Source organism: Drosophila pseudoobscura, chromosome X (genome assembly GCF_009870125.1).
Source record: "Drosophila pseudoobscura strain MV-25-SWS-2005 chromosome X, UCI_Dpse_MV25, whole genome shotgun sequence".
NCBI classification, from domain to species: Eukaryota; Metazoa; Arthropoda; class Insecta; order Diptera; family Drosophilidae; genus Drosophila; species Drosophila pseudoobscura.
This window is the reverse complement of record NC_046683.1, coordinates 31,338,555-31,362,843: the sequence shown is the minus strand read 5'-3', so window position 1 is coordinate 31,362,843 and position 24,289 is coordinate 31,338,555. Positions and strand designations below refer to the sequence as shown.

At 42.8% G+C, this 24,289-nt stretch overlaps 1 protein-coding gene and 4 pseudogenes across 2 annotated transcripts in view; all 5 read right to left on the bottom strand.

Annotated features, from left to right (window-relative positions):
• Nucleotides 1–2,204: 2,204 nt before the first annotated feature.
• LOC117185124 (BTB/POZ domain-containing protein 7-like) lies at nucleotides 2,205–4,597 on the bottom strand (annotated as a pseudogene).
• Nucleotides 4,598–6,369: 1,772 nt separating this feature from the next.
• LOC117185123 (BTB/POZ domain-containing protein 7-like) lies at nucleotides 6,370–8,762 on the bottom strand (annotated as a pseudogene).
• A 1,746-nt stretch (nucleotides 8,763–10,508) lies between these two features.
• On the bottom strand, nucleotides 10,509–12,901 carry LOC117185122 (BTB/POZ domain-containing protein 7-like; annotated as a pseudogene).
• A 1,746-nt stretch (nucleotides 12,902–14,647) lies between these two features.
• Nucleotides 14,648–18,466, bottom strand: LOC26533239 (BTB/POZ domain-containing protein 7-like; annotated as a pseudogene).
• Nucleotides 18,467–19,034: 568 nt separating this feature from the next.
• The window catches only part of LOC4811768 (BTB/POZ domain-containing protein 7), a 29,630-nt gene continuing 24,375 nt past the window's right edge, over nucleotides 19,035–24,289 (bottom strand). For both annotated transcript variants that reach the window (XM_033382171.1, XM_033382172.1), the window contains 3 exons: nucleotides 21,926–22,573; nucleotides 19,347–21,866; nucleotides 19,035–19,290 (listed from right to left, as the gene is read on the bottom strand). In XM_033382171.1, coding sequence (XP_033238062.1) covers nucleotides 19,147–19,290; nucleotides 19,347–21,866; nucleotides 21,926–22,303 — 3,042 coding nt within the window. In that variant the 5' untranslated portion in view covers nucleotides 22,304–22,573 and the 3' untranslated portion in view covers nucleotides 19,035–19,146. The remainder of the gene's footprint in view (nucleotides 19,291–19,346; nucleotides 21,867–21,925; nucleotides 22,574–24,289) is intronic.

The following is a 24,289-nucleotide window of genomic DNA, read 5'->3' as shown; positions in this document are numbered from 1 at the left end:
ATAGTTGCTTTTTATCTAGTTGGTGCAGGACAGGTGAGGTGCTAATACCGGTAAATTCTTCTCGTAGGTACTGACATGCTTGTCTAAACACCCACGCGGAGCCATGGGGTTGGCAACCCCACTTTCAGATTGTTGGTAAAGTACCAAGGGACATCGAGTATTAAATCCTCACAGCCTTGCGCCAAAATATCAATCTCTAAATACCGACCAATCTGGTAAAGCTCCATAGCTTCCTCTAGTGTCGTTGGACGCACTCTTCCTGTGTTGGTTAAGGCATGCATTTCCCCTAGTGATCCTGCCGACGTACCCGATCCAACACCGCGTAAAATCAGTGTCAAATCAATAATGTCCAGGTTAACGGTATAATATTTCGTCTAATACAATTCGCGTGGGCACGTCAAAGGAACGTTCAACGCACTCATCAATGTTTACAAATTATCAATACATCAATTAAATTACAAAACGAGGGGCAACGTTTTGAGTTGCTGCGGAGACCGCAACTATACCTATATACCCGATACTTAGTCAGTATGGCTCTCCTCCGGCAGACGCCGCTATTATTGAACGACACGACAAAGAGTGCGTGCGAGAGAGACAGAAAATCAGTTTGAGCGTGTCGTCGGCCCTGCGTAGCCACTGCAAATTAATTTCTTCCTTTTGCCTACAAAAATGATCCGATCTCGTTTCTTCAATATTGTGGATGCCACAGATTTTCCTCTTTTGTGGGAGCGGAGGGGGGTGGGGCGAGATATACGTTTAACAGTGAGTTTGAACAGAAGTGTGAATACCACATTTGGTTGCTCTAGCCTTAATAGTCTCTGAGATTTGTGGATGCCCCAGCTTTTCGTCCTTTGCGGGGGCGGAAAACGGTGTGGCGAAATTTTGATATAAAACGGTCAAGTTCCGATATCACAGGAGTGTGTATACCAAATTTGGTTTCTCTAGCTTTTATAGTGTCTGAGATCCTTTAACTCATATTTTGCAATAAGCAAAGCCGACCATGAAACCTGTGTGTTAGAGAAAGACAGAGCGAAAAAGAATGAAATTGTTTTCTTGATTCTGGCTATAATACTTATACGATCTGCTTCTGATTTTGCATTCTAGAAGATATAGTCATCCTCTGCGATTCAACATTTTCTGTTTTCTCGTATCTCTAAAATTGTGGATGCCACAGATTTTCGCCCTTTGTGAGGGCTTGTAACAGTGACATATCACAGAAGTCTAGATATAAATGTCGTTGCTCTAGCTCTTATAGTCTTTGAGCACTAGGCGCTAATAGGGACGGACAGACAGACAGGGCTCAATCGACTCGGCTATTGATGGTGATCATGAATATATATACTTTATGGGGTCGGAAGCGATTCCTTCTGGACGTTACACACATCTATTTTCACCACAAATCTCCACAATACTCACATTGAGTATCGGGTATAACAAAACCAAATATAATCCTAATAATAATAACCTTTATAATAAAGTTTATGGGCTTTATGAAATTTTTGACTGATTTATGTATGTACAATGTCGGTTCGCTATCCAATTATGGCCATTATGGTTTGGGGGTATAGCTACATATGTGTTGACTAAAGACTAAAGACTAGATTTAATATAGTATATGGTTTGTTAGGCTATGATAGTTAGCTGTTTTTTTTCCAGGTTACAATTCATGTCCCATTCGCCTTGCCACGCCTTGCAACGGCTTCTAATGGTCCTTCTCTGCGCTTATTGGGTGAAAGTAGAAATCTCTGGCGTGCTGCATCTGCAGCTTCTTGGCTTCGCCCACCCCTATCTCGGATTGGCCATGCTGATTGAGCGCCGCTCCCCTTCTGCGCTACGAGACTGCGTCGGCTTGAAACCTGCATTTATGAATATACATATGTATATAACTTCAGCTGGCACTTCCAGACTATATGGTCCCATACATTTATTTTGTTTGTCTTGCTCAGTCTATTGGTGGAACTTGATAGAACGAAAAAACCTCGGCCAACCGCAGGGGAGCGATCTCACACTCCCAATTCGAGCCAGACGCTGAAAGATACACTACTTCAGTACCTCCCTTTCACTAGAGAGATATCTTTCTATATAAAATCTAAAACATCTGAAATATATGACCATATGACCAAGAGGTATCTTGAGTCTAGTTAATTTATACATTTCGACAGATTAAACGGGTAAAGCATTCGACGACTTAAGTTTATGATGGGTTGGATTTGGCAAGGAAGGTCAATTTATTGTGTGTTGTAATCTGCCAACTACTAGGGTCAACGAGTAACAAAGGTGCAAAAGGGTTGCAGATGTAATAAACAAATTACTTAAACTGGTTTTTTCTTCGCAAATACCAGAGATAATATACATATTTAAGTATTTTTAACATTATACATACTATCTAATTTTAATTTTAAATTACATTTTTAGTTTAATTTTTGTTCAGAAAGGCATGCCAAAATAAAGTGCCCCGGATCTGGACCCACTTGCAACCTCTATAAAAACCTGGGTGGTCCAGAGTTAAATGACCCAGTGTGATGTGGGCGATAACTGTCCATGACGCATCATATCAAATGGCGAACTAGAGCGCTGCACGAAGCGGTGATAGTTGCTTTGTGGCAGAGCGTGCTAAAATTAATAGAAAATTTTTATTTTAGGATAAATACCAAGAAGGAAATACTTACGTGTATACTTCGCAAGGTCAGTGCACTTGGAACGTTTCCAACTACGCGAGGGCTTGGACCATCCCCCAAATCTAATTGTAAACTTTCTGGCATGTCGTTATTGCTGCCGACGCTACGGCCGCTAGTATTTCAAGTACTATTCGACAAATGAAGCTGACCTAACGATGCGGTGGCCATAGCCACATCCGGCATCATATCTGAAAGATGACTATTTCCAGAGTCCAAAGCACATGCGCCGTTCTCAACAGTAATATCCAAGCCCAAGCTATTTCCATGCGGAAATCGAAAGTCCCCTTCAGTTATTAACGCCGGCAGTTCATTTCGTGGACGCGCTGACGCGGAAATACGTGCATAGCTACACTGAAGCGCAGGACCAGAGTTGGTTGCTAAAATAATGGCTACACCAAAAAGACCATTTGATTGGTGACGCGGAAAAGTGAGATTTCGGCTATAATAGGGGTGTACTCCATCGGTGCCACAGATTGATGATGCTGACGATCCCATTGACGAGGACGATAAAAAAGAAGATCCAACGGTTGTGTTTCCCGGAACTGAGCCAGTAGCCGCTGGTGATGGCGGTGGGCTTTGATCTTCATCTTCAAGCAAATTGTCCTCGCCTTGAGTAGTGGACGCAACTCCACCCGGATTTTCTTTGTGAACATCATCACTTTTCTGGCTGGATTGGTGTGAGCTTTCCAGAATATCAGATACTTCATCAGGGAGGTTAAACTCTCTCACGACCCGAAGCCGAATTTGTCGTTCAATTTCATGTTTTGATGAAAGTGGCAGTAGCAATGCACGCTGGCACATAGGTGACTGGCGAAGTTTATTTTCGCGTTTACGCATTGCCAATAAAGTTTGGTTATCCGGTGCTGGTATAACAGCCGACCCTACCATCATGTCAATATTTTCATGAATAGCACCACGATTAACAGCACTACAAAGTCCATTATTAGCCGCTGCATTCATGTGGGACACCATATTCAAGGTATCAGGAATATCTGGCGGGTGTCGCGACCTACGCATACGCATTAGTTCCACCTGGTGGTGAGATGAAGATAATCGATCCTTCAACAAGGCCTTTACTTCCTCAAAATACGGCATAAAGAGACGTGGTCTTACAAAGAGTCCCTGATTACTACCACTACGTATCCAGGCATTGATACGTAAATTTTCTCGTTCATCTCCAATCATATGTGAAGGTGGCGTGCTGACAAGACCTCGACGAATTGCTTGGCCGAGTATCTCACTATGTGGTGGTAAAACATGGTCTATGCGCACTAAAGGCAATAATTCTGCGATGATGTCTCGCAGCTCTACATCACTCAAATCACGTTTTTTTACGCCCTCGCGAGCAACTGAGTGAGCTGTGTGTGACAACAAGCTTGGTTCACGATCTTCCATACGGCGAATGAGCTCCTGTTCTCCCCATTTAAGAACAGCCTGCAGAATCTCTAGCTCAGAAACTTGTAAAAAATTACTCTGCAGAACATGTAATAGTTGCTTTTTATCTAGTTGGTGCAGGAGAGGTGAGGTGCTAATAACGGTAAATTCTTCTCGTAGGTACTGACATGCTTGTCTAAACACCCACGCGGAGCCATGGGGTTGGCAACCCCACTTTCAGATTGTTGGTAAAGTACCAAGGGACATCGAGTATTAAATCCTCACAGCCTTGCGCCAAAATATCAATCTCTAAATACCGACCAATCTGGTAAAGCTCCATAGCTTCCTCTAGTGTCGTTGGACGCACTCTTCCTGTGTTGGTTAAGGCATGCATTTCCCCTAGTGATCCTGCCGACGTACCCGATCCAACACCGCGTAAAATCAGTGTCAAATCAATAATGTCCAGGTTAACGGTATAATATTTCGTCTAATACAATTCGCGTGGGCACGTCAAAGGAACGTTCAACGCACTCATCAATGTTTACAAATTATCAATACATCAATTAAATTACAAAACGAGGGGCAACGTTTTGAGTTGCTGCGGAGACCGCAACTATACCTATATACCCGATACTTAGTCAGTATGGCTCTCCTCCGGCAGACGCCGCTATTATTGAACGACACGACAAAGAGTGCGTGCGAGAGAGACAGAAAATCAGTTTGAGCGTGTCGTCGGCCCTGCGTAGCCACTGCAAATTAATTTCTTCGTTTTGCCTACAAAAATGATCCGATCTCGTTTCTTCAATATTGTGGATGCCACAGATTTTCCTCTTTTGTGGGAGCGGAGGGGGGTGGGGCGAGATATACGTTTAACAGTGAGTTTGAACAGAAGTGTGAATACCACATTTGGTTGCTATAGCCTTAATAGTCTCTGAGATTTGTGGATGCCCCAGATTTTCGTCCTTTGCGGGGGCGGAAGGCGGTGTGGCGAAATTTTGACATAAAACGGTCAAGTTCCGATATCACAGGAGTGTGTATACCAAATTTGGTTTCTCTAGCTTTTATAGTGTCTGAGATCCTTTAACTCATATTTTGCAATAAGCAAAGCCGACCATGAAACCTGTGTGTTAGAGAAAGACAGAGCGAAAAAGAATGAAATTGTTTTCTTGATTCTGGCTATAATACTTATACGATCTGCTTCTGATTTTGCATTCTAGAAGATATAGTCATCCTCTGCGATTCAACATTTTCTGTTTTCTCGTATCTCTAAAATTGTGGATGCCACAGATTTTCGCCCTTTGTGAGGGCTTGTAACAGTGACATATCACAGAAGTCTAGATATAAATGTCGTTGCTCTAGCTCTTATAGTCTTTGAGCACTAGGCGCTAATAGGGACGGACAGACAGACAGGGCTCAATCGACTCGGCTATTGATGGTGATCATGAATATATATACTTTATGGGGTCGGAAACGATTCCTTCTGGACGTTACACACATCTATTTTCACCACAAATCTCCACAATACTCACATTGAGTATCGGGTATAACAAAACCAAATATAATCCTAATAATAATAACCTTTATAATAAAGTTTATGGGCTTTATGAAATTTTTGACTGATTTATGTATGTACAATGTCGGTTCGCTATCCAATTATGGCCATTATGGTTTGGGGGTATAGCTACATATGTGTTGACTAAAGACTAAAGACTAGATTTAATATAGTATATGGTTTGTTAGGCTATGATAGTTAGCTGTTTTTTTTCCAGGTTACAATTCATGTCCCATTCGCCTTGCCACGCCTTGCAACGGCTTCTAATGGTCCTTCTCTGCGCTTATTGGGTGAAAGTAGAAATCTCTGGCGTGCTGCATCTGCAGCTTCTTGGCTTCGCCCACCCCTATCTCGGATTGGCCATGCTGATTGAGCGCCGCTCCCCTTCTGCGCTACGAGACTGCGTCGGCTTGAAACCTGCATTTATGAATATACATATGTATATAACTTCAGCTGGCACTTCCAGACTATATGGTCCCATACATTTATTTTGTTTGTCTTGCTCAGTCTATTGGTGGAACTTGATAGAACGAAAAAACCTCGGCCAACCGCAGGGGAGCGATCTCACACTCCCAATTCGAGCCAGACGCTGAAAGATACACTACTTCAGTACCTCCCTTTCACTAGAGAGATATCTTTCTATATAAAATCTAAAACATCTGAAATATATGACCATATGACCAAGAGGTATCTTGAGTCTAGTTAATTTATACATTTCGACAGATTAAACGGGTAAAGCATTCGACGACTTAAGTTTATGATGGGTTGGATTTGGCAAGGAAGGTCAATTTATTGTGTGTTGTAATCTGCCAACTACTAGGGTCAACGAGTAACAAAGGTGCAAAAGGGTTGCAGATGTAATAAACAAATTACTTAAACTGGTTTTTTCTTCGCAAATACCAGAGATAATATACATATTTAAGTATTTTTAACATTATACATACTATCTAATTTTAATTTTAAATTACATTTTTAGTTTAATTTTTGTTCAGAAAGGCATGCCAAAATAAAGTGCCCCGGATCTGGACCCACTTGCAACCTCTATAAAAACCTGGGTGGTCCAGAGTTAAATGACCCAGTGTGATGTGGGCGATAACTGTCCATGACGCATCATATCAAATGGCGAACTAGAGCGCTGCACGAAGCGGTGATAGTTGCTTTGTGGCAGAGCGTGCTAAAATTAATAGAAAATTTTTATTTTAGGATAAATACCAAGAAGGAAATACTTACGTGTATACTTCGCAAGGTCAGTGCACTTGGAACGTTTCCAACTACGCGAGGGCTTGGACCATCCCCCAAATCTAATTGTAAACTTTCTGGCATGTCGTTATTGCTGCCGACGCTACGGCCGCTAGTATTTCAAGTACTATTCGACAAATGAAGCTGACCTAACGATGCGGTGGCCATAGCCACATCCGGCATCATATCTGAAAGATGACTATTTCCAGAGTCCAAAGCACATGCGCCGTTCTCAACACTAATATCCAAGCCCAAGCTATTTCCATGCGGAAATCGAAAGTCCCCTTCAGTTATTAACGCCGGCAGTTCATTTCGTGGACGCGCTGACGCGGAAATACGTGCATAGCTACACTGAAGCGCAGGACCAGAGTTGGTTGCTAAAATAATGGCTACACCAAAAAGACCATTTGATTGGTGACGCGGAAAAGTGAGATTTCGGCTATAATAGGGGTGTACTCCATCGGTGCCACAGATTGATGATGCTGACGATCCCATTGACGAGGACGATAAAAAAGAAGATCCAACGGTTGTGTTTCCCGGAACTGAGCCAGTAGCCGCTGGTGATGGCGGTGGGCTTTGATCTTCATCTTCAAGCAAATTGTCCTCGCCTTGAGTAGTGGACGCAACTCCACCCGGATTTTCTTTGTGAACATCATCACTTTTCTGGCTGGATTGGTGTGAGCTTTCCAGAATATCAGATACTTCATCAGGGAGGTTAAACTCTCTCACGACCCGAAGCCGAATTTGTCGTTCAATTTCATGTTTTGATGAAAGTGGCAGTAGCAATGCACGCTGGCACATAGGTGACTGGCGAAGTTTATTTTCGCGTTTACGCATTGCCAATAAAGTTTGGTTATCCGGTGCTGGTATAACAGCCGACCCTACCATCATGTCAATATTTTCATGAATAGCACCACGATTAACAGCACTACAAAGTCCATTATTAGCCGCTGCATTCATGTGGGACACCATATTCAAGGTATCAGGAATATCTGGCGGGTGTCGCGACCTACGCATACGCATTAGTTCCACCTGGTGGTGAGATGAAGATAATCGATCCTTCAACAAGGCCTTTACTTCCTCAAAATACGGCATAAAGAGACGTGGTCTTACAAAGAGTCCCTGATTACTACCACTACGTATCCAGGCATTGATACGTAAATTTTCTCGTTCATCTCCAATCATATGTGAAGGTGGCGTGCTGACAAGACCTCGACGAATTGCTTGGCCGAGTATCTCACTATGTGGTGGTAAAACATGGTCTATGCGCACTAAAGGCAATAATTCTGCGATGATGTCTCGCAGCTCTACATCACTCAAATCACGTTTTTTTACGCCCTCGCGAGCAACTGAGTGAGCTGTGTGTGACAACAAGCTTGGTTCACGATCCATACGGCGAATGAGCTCCTGTTCTCCCCATTTAAGAACAGCCTGCAGAATCTCTAGCTCAGAAACTTGTAAAAAATTACTCTGCAGAACATGTAATAGTTGCTTTTTATCTAGTTGGTGCAGGACAGGTGAGGTGCTAATAACGGTAAATTCTTCTCGTAGGTACTGACATGCTTGTCTAAACACCCACGCGGAGCCATGGGGTTGGCAACCCCACTTTCAGATTGTTGGTAAAGTACCAAGGGACATCGAGTATTAAATCCTCACAGCCTTGCGCCAAAATATCAATCTCTAAATACCGACCAATCTGGTAAAGCTCCATAGCTTCCTCTAGTGTCGTTGGACGCACTCTTCCTGTGTTGGTTAAGGCATGCATTTCCCCTAGTGATCCTGCCGACGTACCCGATCCAACACCGCGTAAAATCAGTGTCAAATCAATAATGTCCAGGTTAACGGTATAATATTTCGTCTAATACAATTCGCGTGGGCACGTGAAAGGAACGTTCAACGCACTCATCAATGTTTACAAATTATCAATACATCAATTAAATTACAAAACGAGGGGCAACGTTTTGAGTTGCTGCGGAGACCGCAACTATACCTATATACCCGATACTTAGTCAGTATGGCTCTCCTCCGACACGACAAAGAGTGCGTGCGAGAGAGACAGAAAATCAGTTTGAGCGTGTCGTCGGCCCTGCGTAGCCACTGCAAATTAATTTCTTCCTTTTGCCTACAAAAATGATCCGATCTCGTTTCTTCAATATTGTGGATGCCACAGATTTTCCTCTTTTGTGGGAGCGGAGGGGGGTGGGGCGAGATATACGTTTAACAGTGAGTTTGAACAGAAGTGTGAATACCACATTTGGTTGCTCTAGCCTTAATAGTCTCTGAGATTTGTGGATGCCCCAGATTTTCGTCCTTTGCGGGGGCGGAAGGCGGTGTGGCGAAATTTTGACATAAAACGGTCAAGTTCCGATATCACAGGAGTGTGTATACCAAATTTGGTTTCTCTAGCTTTTATAGTGTCTGAGATCCTTTAACTCATATTTTGCAATAAGCAAAGCCGACCATGAAACCTGTGTGTTAGAGAAAGACAGAGCGAAAAAGAATGAAATTGTTTTCTTGATTCTGGCTATAATACTTATACGATCTGCTTCTGATTTTGCATTCTAGAAGATATAGTCATCCTCTGCGATTCAACATTTTCTGTTTTCTCGTATCTCTAAAATTGTGGATGCCACAGATTTTCGCCCTTTGTGAGGGCTTGTAACAGTGACATATCACAGAAGTCTAGATATAAATGTCGTTGCTCTAGCTCTTATAGTCTTTGAGCACTAGGCGCTAATAGGGACGGACAGACAGACAGGGCTCAATCGACTCGGCTATTGATGGTGATCATGAATATATATACTTTATGGGGTCGGAAACGATTCCTTCTGGACGTTACACACATCTATTTTCACCACAAATCTCCACAATACTCACATTGAGTATCGGGTATAACAAAACCAAATATAATCCTAATAATAATAACCTTTATAATAAAGTTTATGGGCTTTATGAAATTTTTGACTGATTTATGTATGTACAATGTCGGTTCGCTATCCAATTATGGCCATTATGGTTTGGGGGTATAGCTACATATGTGTTGACTAAAGACTAAAGACTAGATTTAATATAGTATATGGTTTGTTAGGCTATGATAGTTAGCTGTTTTTTTTCCAGGTTACAATTCATGTCCCATTCGCCTTGCCACGCCTTGCAACGGCTTCTAATGGTCCTTCTCTGCGCTTATTGGGTGAAAGTAGAAATCTCTGGCGTGCTGCATCTGCAGCTTCTTGGCTTCGCCCACCCCTATCTCGGATTGGCCATGCTGATTGAGCGCCGCTCCCCTTCTGCGCTACGAGACTGCGTCGGCTTGAAACCTGCATTTATGAATATACATATGTATATAACTTCAGCTGGCACTTCCAGACTATATGGTCCCATACATTTATTTTGTTTGTCTTGCTCAGTCTATTGGTGGAACTTGATAGAACGAAAAAACCTCGGCCAACCGCAGGGGAGCGATCTCACACTCCCAATTCGAGCCAGACGCTGAAAGATACACTACTTCAGTACCTCCCTTTCACTAGAGAGATATCTTTCTATATAAAATCTAAAACATCTGAAATATATGACCATATGACCAAGAGGTATCTTGAGTCTAGTTAATTTATACATTTCGACAGATTAAACGGGTAAAGCATTCGACGACTTAAGTTTATGATGGGTTGGATTTGGCAAGGAAGGTCAATTTATTGTGTGTTGTAATCTGCCAACTACTAGGGTCAACGAGTAACAAAGGTGCAAAAGGGTTGCAGATGTAATAAACAAATTACTTAAACTGGTTTTTTCTTCGCAAATACCAGAGATAATATACATATTTAAGTATTTTTAACATTATACATACTATCTAATTTTAATTTTAAATTACATTTTTAGTTTAATTTTTGTTCAGAAAGGCATGCCAAAATAAAGTGCCCCGGATCTGGACCCACTTGCAACCTCTATAAAAACCTGGGTGGTCCAGAGTTAAATGACCCAGTGTGATGTGGGCGATAACTGTCCATGACGCATCATATCAAATGGCGAACTAGAGCGCTGCACGAAGCGGTGATAGTTGCTTTGTGGCAGAGCGTGCTAAAATTAATAGAAAATTTTTATTTTAGGATAAATACCAAGAAGGAAATACTTACGTGTATACTTCGCAAGGTCAGTGCACTTGGAACGTTTCCAACTACGCGAGGGCTTGGACCATCCCCCAAATCTAATTGTAAACTTTCTGGCATGTCGTTATTGCTGCCGACGCTACGGCCGCTAGTATTTCAAGTACTATTCGACAAATGAAGCTGACCTAACGATGCGGTGGCCATAGCCACATCCGGCATCATATCTGAAAGATGACTATTTCCAGAGTCCAAAGCACATGCGCCGTTCTCAACACTAATATCCAAGCCCAAGCTATTTCCATGCGGAAATCGAAAGTCCCCTTCAGTTATTAACGCCGGCAGTTCATTTCGTGGACGCGCTGACGCGGAAATACGTGCATAGCTACACTGAAGCGCAGGACCAGAGTTGGTTGCTAAAATAATGGCTACACCAAAAAGACCATTTGATTGGTGACGCGGAAAAGTGAGATTTCGGCTATAATAGGGGTGTACTCCATCGGTGCCACAGATTGATGATGCTGACGATCCCATTGACGAGGACGATAAAAAAGAAGATCCAACGGTTGTGTTTCCCGGAACTGAGCCAGTAGCCGCTGGTGATGGCGGTGGGCTTTGATCTTCATCTTCAAGCAAATTGTCCTCGCCTTGAGTAGTGGACGCAACTCCACCCGGATTTTCTTTGTGAACATCATCACTTTTCTGGCTGGATTGGTGTGAGCTTTCCAGAATATCAGATACTTCATCAGGGAGGTTAAACTCTCTCACGACCCGAAGCCGAATTTGTCGTTCAATTTCATGTTTTGATGAAAGTGGCAGTAGCAATGCACGCTGGCACATAGGTGACTGGCGAAGTTTATTTTCGCGTTTACGCATTGCCAATAAAGTTTGGTTATCCGGTGCTGGTATAACAGCCGACCCTACCATCATGTCAATATTTTCATGAATAGCACCACGATTAACAGCACTACAAAGTCCATTATTAGCCGCTGCATTCATGTGGGACACCATATTCAAGGTATCAGGAATATCTGGCGGGTGTCGCGACCTACGCATACGCATTAGTTCCACCTGGTGGTGAGATGAAGATAATCGATCCTTCAACAAGGCCTTTACTTCCTCAAAATACGGCATAAAGAGACGTGGTCTTACAAAGAGTCCCTGATTACTACCACTACGTATCCAGGCATTGATACGTAAATTTTCTCGTTCATCTCCAATCATATGTGAAGGTGGCGTGCTGACAAGACCTCGACGAATTGCTTGGCCGAGTATCTCACTATGTGGTGGTAAAACATGGTCTATGCGCACTAAAGGCAATAATTCTGCGATGATGTCTCGCAGCTCTACATCACTCAAATCACGTTTTTTTACGCCCTCGCGAGCAACTGAGTGAGCTGTGTGTGACAACAAGCTTGGTTCACGATCCATACGGCGAATGAGCTCCTGTTCTCCCCATTTAAGAACAGCCTGCAGAATCTCTAGCTCAGAAACTTGTAAAAAATTACTCTGCAGAACATGTAATAGTTGCTTTTTATCTAGTTGGTGCAGGACAGGTGAGGTGCTAATAACGGTAAATTCTTCTCGTAGGTACTGACATGCTTGTCTAAACACCCACGCGGAGCCATGGGGTTGGCAACCCCACTTTCAGATTGTTGGTAAAGTACCAAGGGACATCGAGTATTAAATCCTCACAGCCTTGCGCCAAAATATCAATCTCTAAATACCGACCAATCTGGTAAAGCTCCATAGCTTCCTCTAGTGTCGTTGGACGCACTCTTCCTGTGTTGGTTAAGGCATGCATTTCCCCTAGTGATCCTGCCGACGTACCCGATCCAACACCGCGTAAAATCAGTGTCAAATCAATAATGTCCAGGTTAACGGTATAATATTTCGTCTAATACAATTCGCGTGGGCACGTGAAAGGAACGTTCAACGCACTCATCAATGTTTACAAATTATCAATACATCAATTAAATTACAAAACGAGGGGCAACGTTTTGAGTTGCTGCGGAGACCGCAACTATACCTATATACCCGATACTTAGTCAGTATGGCTCTCCTCCGACACGACAAAGAGTGCGTGCGAGAGAGACAGAAAATCAGTTTGAGCGTGTCGTCGGCCCTGCGTAGCCACTGCAAATTAATTTCTTCCTTTTGCCTACAAAAATGATCCGATCTCGTTTCTTCAATATTGTGGATGCCACAGATTTTCCTCTTTTGTGGGAGCGGAGGGGGGTGGGGCGAGATATACGTTTAACAGTGAGTTTGAACAGAAGTGTGAATACCACATTTGGTTGCTCTAGCCTTAATAGTCTCTGAGATTTGTGGATGCCCCAGATTTTCGTCCTTTGCGGGGGCGGAAGGCGGTGTGGCGAAATTTTGACATAAAACGGTCAAGTTCCGATATCACAGGAGTGTGTATACCAAATTTGGTTTCTCTAGCTTTTATAGTGTCTGAGATCCTTTAACTCATATTTTGCAATAAGCAAAGCCGACCATGAAACCTGTGTGTTAGAGAAAGACAGAGCGAAAAAGAATGAAATTGTTTTCTTGATTCTGGCTATAATACTTATACGATCTGCTTCTGATTTTGCATTCTAGAAGATATAGTCATCCTCTGCGATTCAACATTTTCTGTTTTCTCGTATCTCTAAAATTGTGGATGCCACAGATTTTCGCCCTTTGTGAGGGCTTGTAACAGTGACATATCACAGAAGTCTAGATATAAATGTCGTTGCTCTAGCTCTTATAGTCTTTGAGCACTAGGCGCTAATAGGGACGGACAGACAGACAGGGCTCAATCGACTCGGCTATTGATGGTGATCATGAATATATATACTTTATGGGGTCGGAAACGATTCCTTCTGGACGTTACACACATCTATTTTCACCACAAATCTCCACAATACTCACATTGAGTATCGGGTATAACAAAACCAAATATAATCCTAATAATAATAACCTTTATAATAAAGTTTATGGGCTTTATGAAATTTTTGACTGATTTATGTATGTACAATGTCGGTTCGCTATCCAATTATGGCCATTATGGTTTGGGGGTATAGCTACATATGTGTTGACTAAAGACTAAAGACTAGATTTAATATAGTATATGGTTTGTTAGGCTATGATAGTTAGCTGTTTTTTTTCCAGGTTACAATTCATGTCCCATTCGCCTTGCCACGCCTTGCAACGGCTTCTAATGGTCCTTCTCTGCGCTTATTGGGTGAAAGTAGAAATCTCTGGCGTGCTGCATCTGCAGCTTCTTGGCTTCGCCCACCCCTATCTCGGATTGGCCATGCTGATTGAGCGCCGCTCCCCTTCTGCGCTACGAGACTGCGTCGGCTTGAAACCTGCATTTATGAATATACATATGTATATAACTTCAGCTGGCACTTCCAGACTATATGGTCCCATACATTTATTTTGTTTGTCTTGCTCAGTCTATTGGTGGAACTTGATAGAACGAAAAAACCTCGGCCAACCGCAGGGGAGCGATCTCACACTCCCAATTCGAGCCAGACGCTGAAAGATACACTACTTCAGTACCTCCCTTTCACTAGAGAGATATCTTTCTATATAAAATCTAAAACATCTGAAATATATGACCATATGACCAAGAGGTATCTTGAGTCTAGTTAATTTATACATTTCGACAGATTAAACGGGTAAAGCATTCGACGACTTAAGTTTATGATGGGTTGGATTTGGCAAGGAAGGTCAATTTATTGTGTGTTGTAATCTGCCAACTACTAGGGTCAACGAGTAACAAAGGTGCAAAAGGGTTGCAGATGTAATAAACAAATTACTTAAACTGGTTTTTTCTTCGCAAATACCAGAGATAATATACATATTTAAGTATTTTTAACATTATACATACTATCTAATTTTAATTTTAAATTACATTTTTAGTTTAATTTTTGTTCAGAAAGGCATGCCAAAATAAAGTGCCCCGGATCTGGACCCACTTGCAACCTCTATAAAAACCTGGGTGGTCCAGAGTTAAATGACCCAGTGTGATGTGGGCGATAACTGTCCATGACGCATCATATCAAATGGCGAACTAGAGCGCTGCACGAAGCGGTGATAGTTGCTTTGTGGCAGAGCGTGCTAAAATTAATAGAAAATTTTTATTTTAGGATAAATACCAAGAAGGAAATACTTACGTGTATACTTCGCAAGGTCAGTGCACTTGGAACGTTTCCAACTACGCGAGGGCTTGGACCATCCCCCAAATCTAATTGTAAACTTTCTGGCATGTCGTTATTGCTGCCGACGCTACGGCCGCTAGTATTTCAAGTACTATTCGACAAATGAAGCTGACCTAACGATGCGGTGGCCATAGCCACATCCGGCATCATATCTGAAAGATGACTATTTCCAGAGTCCAAAGCACATGCGCCGTTCTCAACACTAATATCCAAGCCCAAGCTATTTCCATGCGGAAATCGAAAGTCCCCTTCAGTTATTAACGCCGGCAGTTCATTTCGTGGACGCGCTGACGCGGAAATACGTGCATAGCTACACTGAAGCGCAGGACCAGAGTTGGTTGCTAAAATAATGGCTACACCAAAAAGACCATTTGATTGGTGACGCGGAAAAGTGAGATTTCGGCTATAATAGGGGTGTACTCCATCGGTGCCACAGATTGATGATGCTGACGATCCCATTGACGAGGACGATAAAAAAGAAGATCCAACGGTTGTGTTTCCCGGAACTGAGCCAGTAGCCGCTGGTGATGGCGGTGGGCTTTGATCTTCATCTTCAAGCAAATTGTCCTCGCCTTGAGTAGTGGACGCAACTCCACCCGGATTTTCTTTGTGAACATCATCACTTTTCTGGCTGGATTGGTGTGAGCTTTCCAGAATATCAGATACTTCATCAGGGAGGTTAAACTCTCTCACGACCCGAAGCCGAATTTGTCGTTCAATTTCATGTTTTGATGAAAGTGGCAGTAGCAATGCACGCTGGCACATAGGTGACTGGCGAAGTTTATTTTCGCGTTTACGCATTGCCAATAAAGTTTGGTTATCCGGTGCTGGTATAACAGCCGACCCTACCATCATGTCAATATTTTCATGAATAGCACCACGATTAACAGCACTACAAAGTCCATTATTAGCCGCTGCATTCATGTGGGACACCATATTCAAGGTATCAGGAATATCTGGCGGGTGTCGCGACCTACGCATACGCATTAGTTCCACCTGGTGGTGAGATGAAGATAATCGATCCTTCAACAAGGCCTTTACTTCCTCAAAATACGGCATAAAGAGACGTGGTCTTACAAAGAGTCCCTGATTACTACCACTACGTATCCAGGCATTGATACGTAAATTTTCTCGTTCATCTCCAATCATATGTGAAGGTGGCGTGCTGACAAGACCTCGACGAATTGCTTGGCCGAGTATCTCACTATGTGGTGGTAAAACATGGTCTATGCGCACTAAAGGCAATAATTCTGCGATGATGTCTCGCAGCTCTACATCACTCAAATCACGTTTTTTTACGCCCTCGCGAGCAACTGAGTGAGCTGTGTGTGACAACAAGCTTGGTTCACGATCCATACGGCGAATGAGCTCCTGTTCTCCCCATTTAAGAACAGCCTGCAGAATCTCTAGCTCAGAAACTTGTAAAAAATTACTCTGCAGAACATGTAATAGTTGCTTTTTATCTAGTTGGTGCAGGACAGGTGAGGTGCTAATAACGGTAAATTCTTCTCGTAGGTACTGACATGCTTGTCTAAACACCCACGCGGAGCCATGGGGTTGGCAACCCCACTTTCAGATTGTTGGTAAAGTACCAAGGGACATCGAGTATTAAATCCTCACAGCCTTGCGCCAAAATATCAATCTCTAAATACCGACCAATCTGGTAAAGCTCCATAGCTTCCTCTAGAGTCGTTGGACGCACTCTTCCTGTGTTGGTTAAGGCATGCATTTCCCCTAGTGATCCTGCCGACGTACCCGATCCAACACCGCGTAAAATCAGTGTCAAATCAATAATGTCCAGGTTAACGGTATAATATTTCGTCTAATACAATTCGCGTGGGCACGTGAAAGGAACGTTCAACGCACTCATCAATGTTTACAAACTATCAATACATCAATTAAATTACAAAACGAGGGGCACCGTTTTGAGTTGCTGCGGAGACCGCAACTATACCTATATACCCGATACTTAGTCAGTATGGCTCTCCTCCGGCAGACGCCGCTATTATTGAACGACACGACAAAGAGTGCGTGCGAGAGAGACAGAAAATCAGTTTGACCGTGTCGTCGGGCGCTGCGTAGCCACTGCAAATTAATTTCTTCCTTTTGCCTACAAAAATGATCCGATCTCGTTTCTTCAATATTGTGGATGCCACAGATTTTCCTCTTTTGTGGGAGCGGAGGGGGGTGGGGCGAGATATACGTTTAACAGTGAGTTTGAACAGAAGTGTGAATACCACATTTGGTTGCTATAGCCTTAATAGTCTCTGAGATTTGTGGATGCCCCAGATTTTCGTCCTTTGCGGGGGCGGAAGGCGGTGTGGCGAAATTTTGACATAAAACGGTCAAGTTCCGATATCACAGGAGTGTGTATACCAAATATGGTTTCTCTAGCTTTTATAGTGTGAGATCCTTTAACTCATATTTTGCAATAAGCAAAGCCGACCATGAAACCTGTGTGTTAGAGAAAAACAGAGCGAAAAAGAATGAAATTGTTTTCTTGATTCTGGCTATAATACTTATACGATCTGCTTCTGATTTTGCATTCTAGAAGATATAGTCATCCTCTGCGATTCAACATTTTCTGTTTTCTCGTATCTCTAAAATTGTGGATGCCACAGATTTTCGCCCTTTGTGAGGGCTTGTAACAGTGACATATCACAGAAGTCTAGATATAAATGTCGTTGCTCTAGCTCTTATAGTCTTTGAGCACTAGGCGCTAATAGGGACGGACAGACAGACAGGGCTCAATCGACTCGGCTATTGATGGTGATCATGAATATATATACTTTATGGGGTCGGAAACGATTCCTTCTGGACGTTACACACATCTATTTTCACCACAAATCTCCACAATACTCACATTGAGTATCGGGTATAACAAAACCAAATATAATCCTAATAATAATAACCTTTATAATAAAGTTTATGGGCTTTATGAAATTTTTGACTGATTTATGTATGTACAATGTCGGTTCGCTATCCAATTATGGCCATTATGGTTTGGGGGTATAGCTACATATGTGTTGACTAAAGACTAAAGACTAGATTTAATATAGTATATGGTTTGTTAGGCTATGATAGTTAGCTGTTTTTTTTCCAGGTTACAATTCATGTCCCATTCGCCTTGCCACGCCTTGCAACGGCTTCTAATGGTCCTTCTCTGCGCTTATTGGGTGAAAGTAGAAATCTCTGGCGTGCTGCATCTGCAGCTTCTTGGCTTCGCCCACCCCTATCTCGGATTGGCCATGCTGATTGAGCGCCGCTCCCCTTCTGCGCTACGAGACGGCGTCGGCTTAAAACCTGCATTTATGAATATACATATGTATATAACTTCAGCTGGCACTTCCAGACTATATGGTCCCATACATTTATTTTGTTTGTCTTGCTCAGTCTATTGGTGGAACTTGATAGAACGAAAAAACCTCGGCCAACCGCAGGGGAGCGATCTCACACTCCCAATTCGAGCCAGACGCTGAAAGATACACTACTTCAGTACCTCCCTTTCACTAGAGAGATATCTTTCTATATAAAATCTAAAACATCTGAAATATATGACCATATGACCAAGAGGTATCTTGAGTCTAGTTAATTTATACATTTCGACAGATTAAACGGGTAAAGCATTCGACGACTTAAGTTTATGATGGGTTGGATTTGGCAAGGAAGGTCAATTTATTGTGTGTTGTAATCTGCCAACTACTAGGGTCAACGAGTAACAAAGGTGCAAAAGGGTTGCAGATGTAATAAACAAATTACTTAAACTGGTTTTTTCTTCGCAAATACCAGAGATAATATACATACTTAAGTATTTTTAACATTATACATACTATCTAATTTTAAGCCCTTGCCGAAGAGAAAAATTTCCTAAGCTTTATTTAATAGTTTATTTTATTTATCTAGATTGTTAAATTACATTTTTAGTTTAATTTTTGTTCAGAAAGGCATGCCAAAATAAAGTGCCCCGGATCTCGGCCCACTTGCAACCTCTATAAAAACCTGGGTGGTCCAGAGTTAAATGACCCAGGATTTGGAGGGTGTGATGTGGGCGATAACTGTCCATGACGCATCATATCAAATGGCGAACTAGAGCGCTGCACGAAGCGGTGATAGTTGCTTTGTGGCAGAGCGTGCTAAAATTAATGGAAAATTTTTATTTTAGGATAAATACCGAGAAGGAAATACTTACGTGTATACTTCGCAAGGTCAGTGCACTTGGAACGTTTCCAACTACGCGAGGGCTTGGACCATCCCCCAAATCTAATTGTAAACTTTCTGGCATGTCGTTATTGCTGCCGACGCTACGGCCGCTAGTATTTCCAGTACTATTCGACAAATGAAGCTGACCTAACGATGCGGTGGCCATAGCCACATCCGGCATCATATCTGAAAGATGACTATTTCCAGAGTCCAAAGCACATGCGCCGTTCTCAACACTAATATCCAAGCCCAAGCTATTTCCATGCGGAAATCGAAAGTCCCCTTCAGTTATTAACGCCGGCAGTTCATTTCGTGGACGCGCTGACGCGGAAATACGTGCATAGCTACACTGAAGCGCAGGACCAGAGTTGGTTGCTAAAATACTGGCTACACCAAAAAGACCATTTGATTGGTGACGCGGAAAAGTGAGATTTCGGCTATAATAGGGGTGTACTCCATCGGTGCCACAGATTGATGATGCTGACGATCCCATTGACGAGGACGATAAAAAAGAAGATCCAACGGTTGTGTTTCGCGGAACTGAGCCAGTAGCCGCTGGTGATGGCGGTGGGCTTTGATCTTCATCTTCAAGCAAATTGTCCTCGCTTTGAGTAGTGGACGCAACTCCACACGGATTTTCTTTGTGAACATCATCACTTTTCTGGCTGGATTGGTGTGAGCTTTCCAGAATATCAGATACTTCATCAGGGAGGTTAAACTCTCTCACGACCCGAAGCCGAATTTGTCGTTCAATTTCATGTTTTGATGAAAGTGGCAGTAGCAATGCACGCTGGCACATAGGTGACTGGCGAAGTTTATTTTCGCGTTTACGCATTGCCAATAAAGTTTGGTTATCCGGTGCTGGTATAACAGCCGACCCTACCATCATGTCAATATTTTCATGAATAGCACCACGATTAACAACACTACAAAGTCCATTATTAGCCGCTGCATTCATGTGGGACACCATATACAAGGTATCAGGAATATCTGGCGGGTGTCGTGACCTACGCATACGCATTAGTTCCACCTGGTGGTGAGATGAAGATAATCGATCCTTCAACAAGGCCTTTACTTCCTCAAAATACGGCATAAAGAGACGTGGTCTAACAAAGAGTCCCTGATTACTACCACTACGTATCCAGGCATTGATACGTAAATTTTCTCGTTCATCTCCAATCATATGTGAAGGTGGCGTGCTGACAAGACCTCGACGAATTGCTTGGCCGAGTATCTCACTATGTGGTGGTAAAACATGGTCTATGCGCACTAAAGGCAATAATTCTGCGATGATGTCTCGCAGCTCTACATCACTCAAATCACGTTTTTTTACGCCCTTGCGAGCAACTGAGTGAGCTGTGTGTGACAACAAGTTTGGTTCACGATCTTCCATACGGCGAATGAGCTCCTGTTCTCCCCATTTAAGAACAGCCTGCAGAATCTCTAGCTCAGAAGCTTGTAAAAAATTACTCTGCAGAACATGTAACAGTTGCTTTTTATCTAGTTGGTGCAGGACAGGTGAGGTGCTAATAACGGTAAATTCTTCTCGTAGGTACTGACATGCTTGTCTAAACACCCACGCGGAGCCATGGGGTTGGCAACCCCACTTTAAAATTGTTGGTAAAGTATCAAGGGACAGCCACTCGAGTATTAAATCCTCACAGCCTTGCGCCAAAATATCAAGCTCTAAAAACCGACCAATCTGGTAAAGCTCCATAGCTTCCTCCAGTGTCGTTGGACGAACTCTTCCTGTGTTGGTTAAGGCATGCACTTCCCCTAGTGATCCTGCCGACGTACCCGATCCAACACCGCGTAAGATCAGTGTCAAATCAACAACGTCCAGGTAAATCGCTTGCAACAGTACACGCGCATATCTCTTCGGTATAACGCTTTCGTCTAATACAATTCGCGTGGGCACGTGTAAGGAACGTTCAACGTACTCATCAATGTTGCGCGTTCGACGCGCAATTAAATTACGAAAAAAGGGTGAGCGCGCACTCAAAATAGCTTTATGGCATGGAAGTTCGATCTTTGGTCGAAACCCGTACTCCGAGGTACCCGAGTCTTGTCGCAGATTGTCGTTGTTACCATCTGCTGTGAAAACAAGTGCCGCATCTGCGTAGTCGCCAGTCTCCAACAAATAGCGAAGATCATGATCCAGAGGATTTGGTGAGCCAAAGTCGTCTCCCAGCTGACGCAACACTGTGATTTCGATGTTCGGATCATGCGGACACATATCGCCAGTATATAAATAACGCAATAGGGAAGAGAAAAGCGGCACGTCAATAGGCGAAGTGGGCAGTTCAAGACATATACGCGCTCCGAAACCAGGACAACCTGCGAGTAAGTCGCGGAAATAGGAGCAACGAGCTGATAATATTGATCTGTGCACCGGGAAAATAGTCCCGCGAAAAACAAGATCACAATCAGTGCAAAAATTTAGATCGTAAAGAGCAGCAAGGTCTTGTTTGTATGTTGCTGCCGGAGGTCGCGCCAATTCAGCTTGCACCTATAAATATATGATGTTTAAAAAACTAATAGACAAACAATAAATGTTTTCATTCTAACCGATAAGTCTCTTAAAGCCGACAAGGCTTCGAACTCCTCGCAAAGAGCTGCCAGCTCCATAGGTGCCCAGTCTGACACAAAATCTCGTAGAACGCGAGCGTGATCATATGCTTTTGACGAACGTCGTCTACGTATAAACTTTCTCTTAAGCGTCGCAAAACCAGTTACACGCTTTCGTCTTTGATCTCGATGGTACTGTGCGCCACTGATACCAGTACCACTGCCAGACGTCATACCAACCGCTCCTGCTGTGACCATACCTGCCATGCTCATGGGCAGCAGCACCGATATGTTTCCATTAGAGTTTCCGGTACTATTAAGTGCAGCTCCTGATGATGCGACGTTAGGATAGTTAATACTGGAAGTACTGGCTCCCATTTTCCAGCTAAGGTAAGTAAATTTTCCTATTCCAAATATGAGGCGCTATCAATACGCCCTGATACATTTTAGGACATTCATAGAGATTCAATTTTTTTCATGCTCAATATTTAGGCTAGATTAGCCCAGACGCCACTCTTGGGGCTACTCATAGGCCAATATGGCACTACGTTATCCGAATGGGTATATGGAACCTTCGAGATAGTGCTTATGCGGTTTAAAAGTCCTCCAGAGTCGACGTGTTTTTGTTCATTTTGGCATTTATTGATTCTGGAATAAACAAATTTGTAAATATCACAAGACATCAAAATATTTTCTTAATTCAGTTTGAGCGATCGGAAAACGGAGCCCATAGCCGTCGTAAAGGCTTAGGCAGATGAGTTTTAAATTCGATCTGTTTTATTTTCAAAACTTATGCACAACATGTAGAAAACTATAACGTGATTAAAAGTTACAGATATAAAAATTACAAAAACGTAATGACCGTGTTCGGAGCAGCAGCCGTGAATAGCACTTAAGTAACGTCAAGAACATATCTCTTAATATCTATTATCGCGTTCATCCCATGTACGCTCTCAGTGCATACACGCACACACATATGTAACGTTCTTACTTCTTATAATCCACTGCTTCGACGCTTCGATCAGACAGTCGGTCAGTACTATTTAAGGTAATAGGTCAGTACTCTTCAAGACAGTCGGTCTTCATCGTCGAAGCGATGACAATAAAATAAATAAAATATCGGACAATAAAATCCAAATTGTAACCTTAACAACGGTGTAATTATACCCGATACTCAAAATGAGTATTGGGGTATATTAGATTTGTGGTAAAAGTGGCTGTGTGTAACGTCCAGAACGTTTCCGACCCCATACAGTATATATATTCTTGATCAGCATCAATAGCCGAGTCGATTGAGCCCTGTCTATCTATCCGTCTGTCCGTCCGTCCGTCCGTCCGTCCGTCTGTCCGTCCCTATCAGCGCCTAGTGCTCAAAGACTACAAGAGCTAGAGAAATACTTGTCACTGTTACAAGTATATTTCAAAACTTTGCCCCGTCCACTTCACCACCACATAGGGCAAAAATCTGTGGCATCCACAATTTCAAAGATACAGGAAAACTGAAAACGCTGAATCGTAATGGATGACTAGATCTTCTAGAATGCAAAATCAGAACCAGATCGTATAATCGTATAAAAGACAGAATCAAGAAAACAATTTCATTCTCTCTCGCTGTGACTCTCTCTAACACACAGGTTTCATGGTCGGCTTTGCCTATTGCAAAGTCAGAGACTATAAAAGCTAGAGCAACCAAATTCGGTATCCACACTCCTTTGATATCGGACCTTGACCGTTTTGTGTCAAAATTTCGCCACACCCCCTTCCGCCCACGCAAAGGACGAACATTGTGAACTTAACATTTGTCGAAAGTTTTAGCGACCCGCTTTCGTTTTCGCTTCTCTTTCGTCGCATAGAGATCTAAGCGTGGTCCGATAGTTTGCTTTGCTTTGTTGCTTTGGCGCGCATACGTTATGGACATAAATACATAAAAAGTGCAGCAAAAGTGAACGCCAACAAGTTTTGAACTCGTTTGAACTAGCGCGTTGCATCATTTTATTTAACTCTGATCGACTTATACACTCCGCGTTAACAGACTATAGCCGAAACCATGGGCAAGAGAAAAAATAATAGAAGGAGTGAATCGGTGGCTATGCGCAATGACAGTAATACTGTGAAAGTTGGCGATGCTCTATCTGATGAAAGGTTTAGTGCTAACGCAGCCAGCAACCAATTCCTTGCATCTTGGATTTCCTTCAGGAGGCTAAGGGCTAGAGCCATTTTAGACAGGCTAGAGTCCATACGAACAGAGATGGATCGTGAAAAGCTACGCGAAATGGATGAATATGATCTGCGAGGATTGTTAAAATCATTGACGAAGCTTAAATGAATTTTATTGTGGCACACACCACCTGGAAAATTGGACTC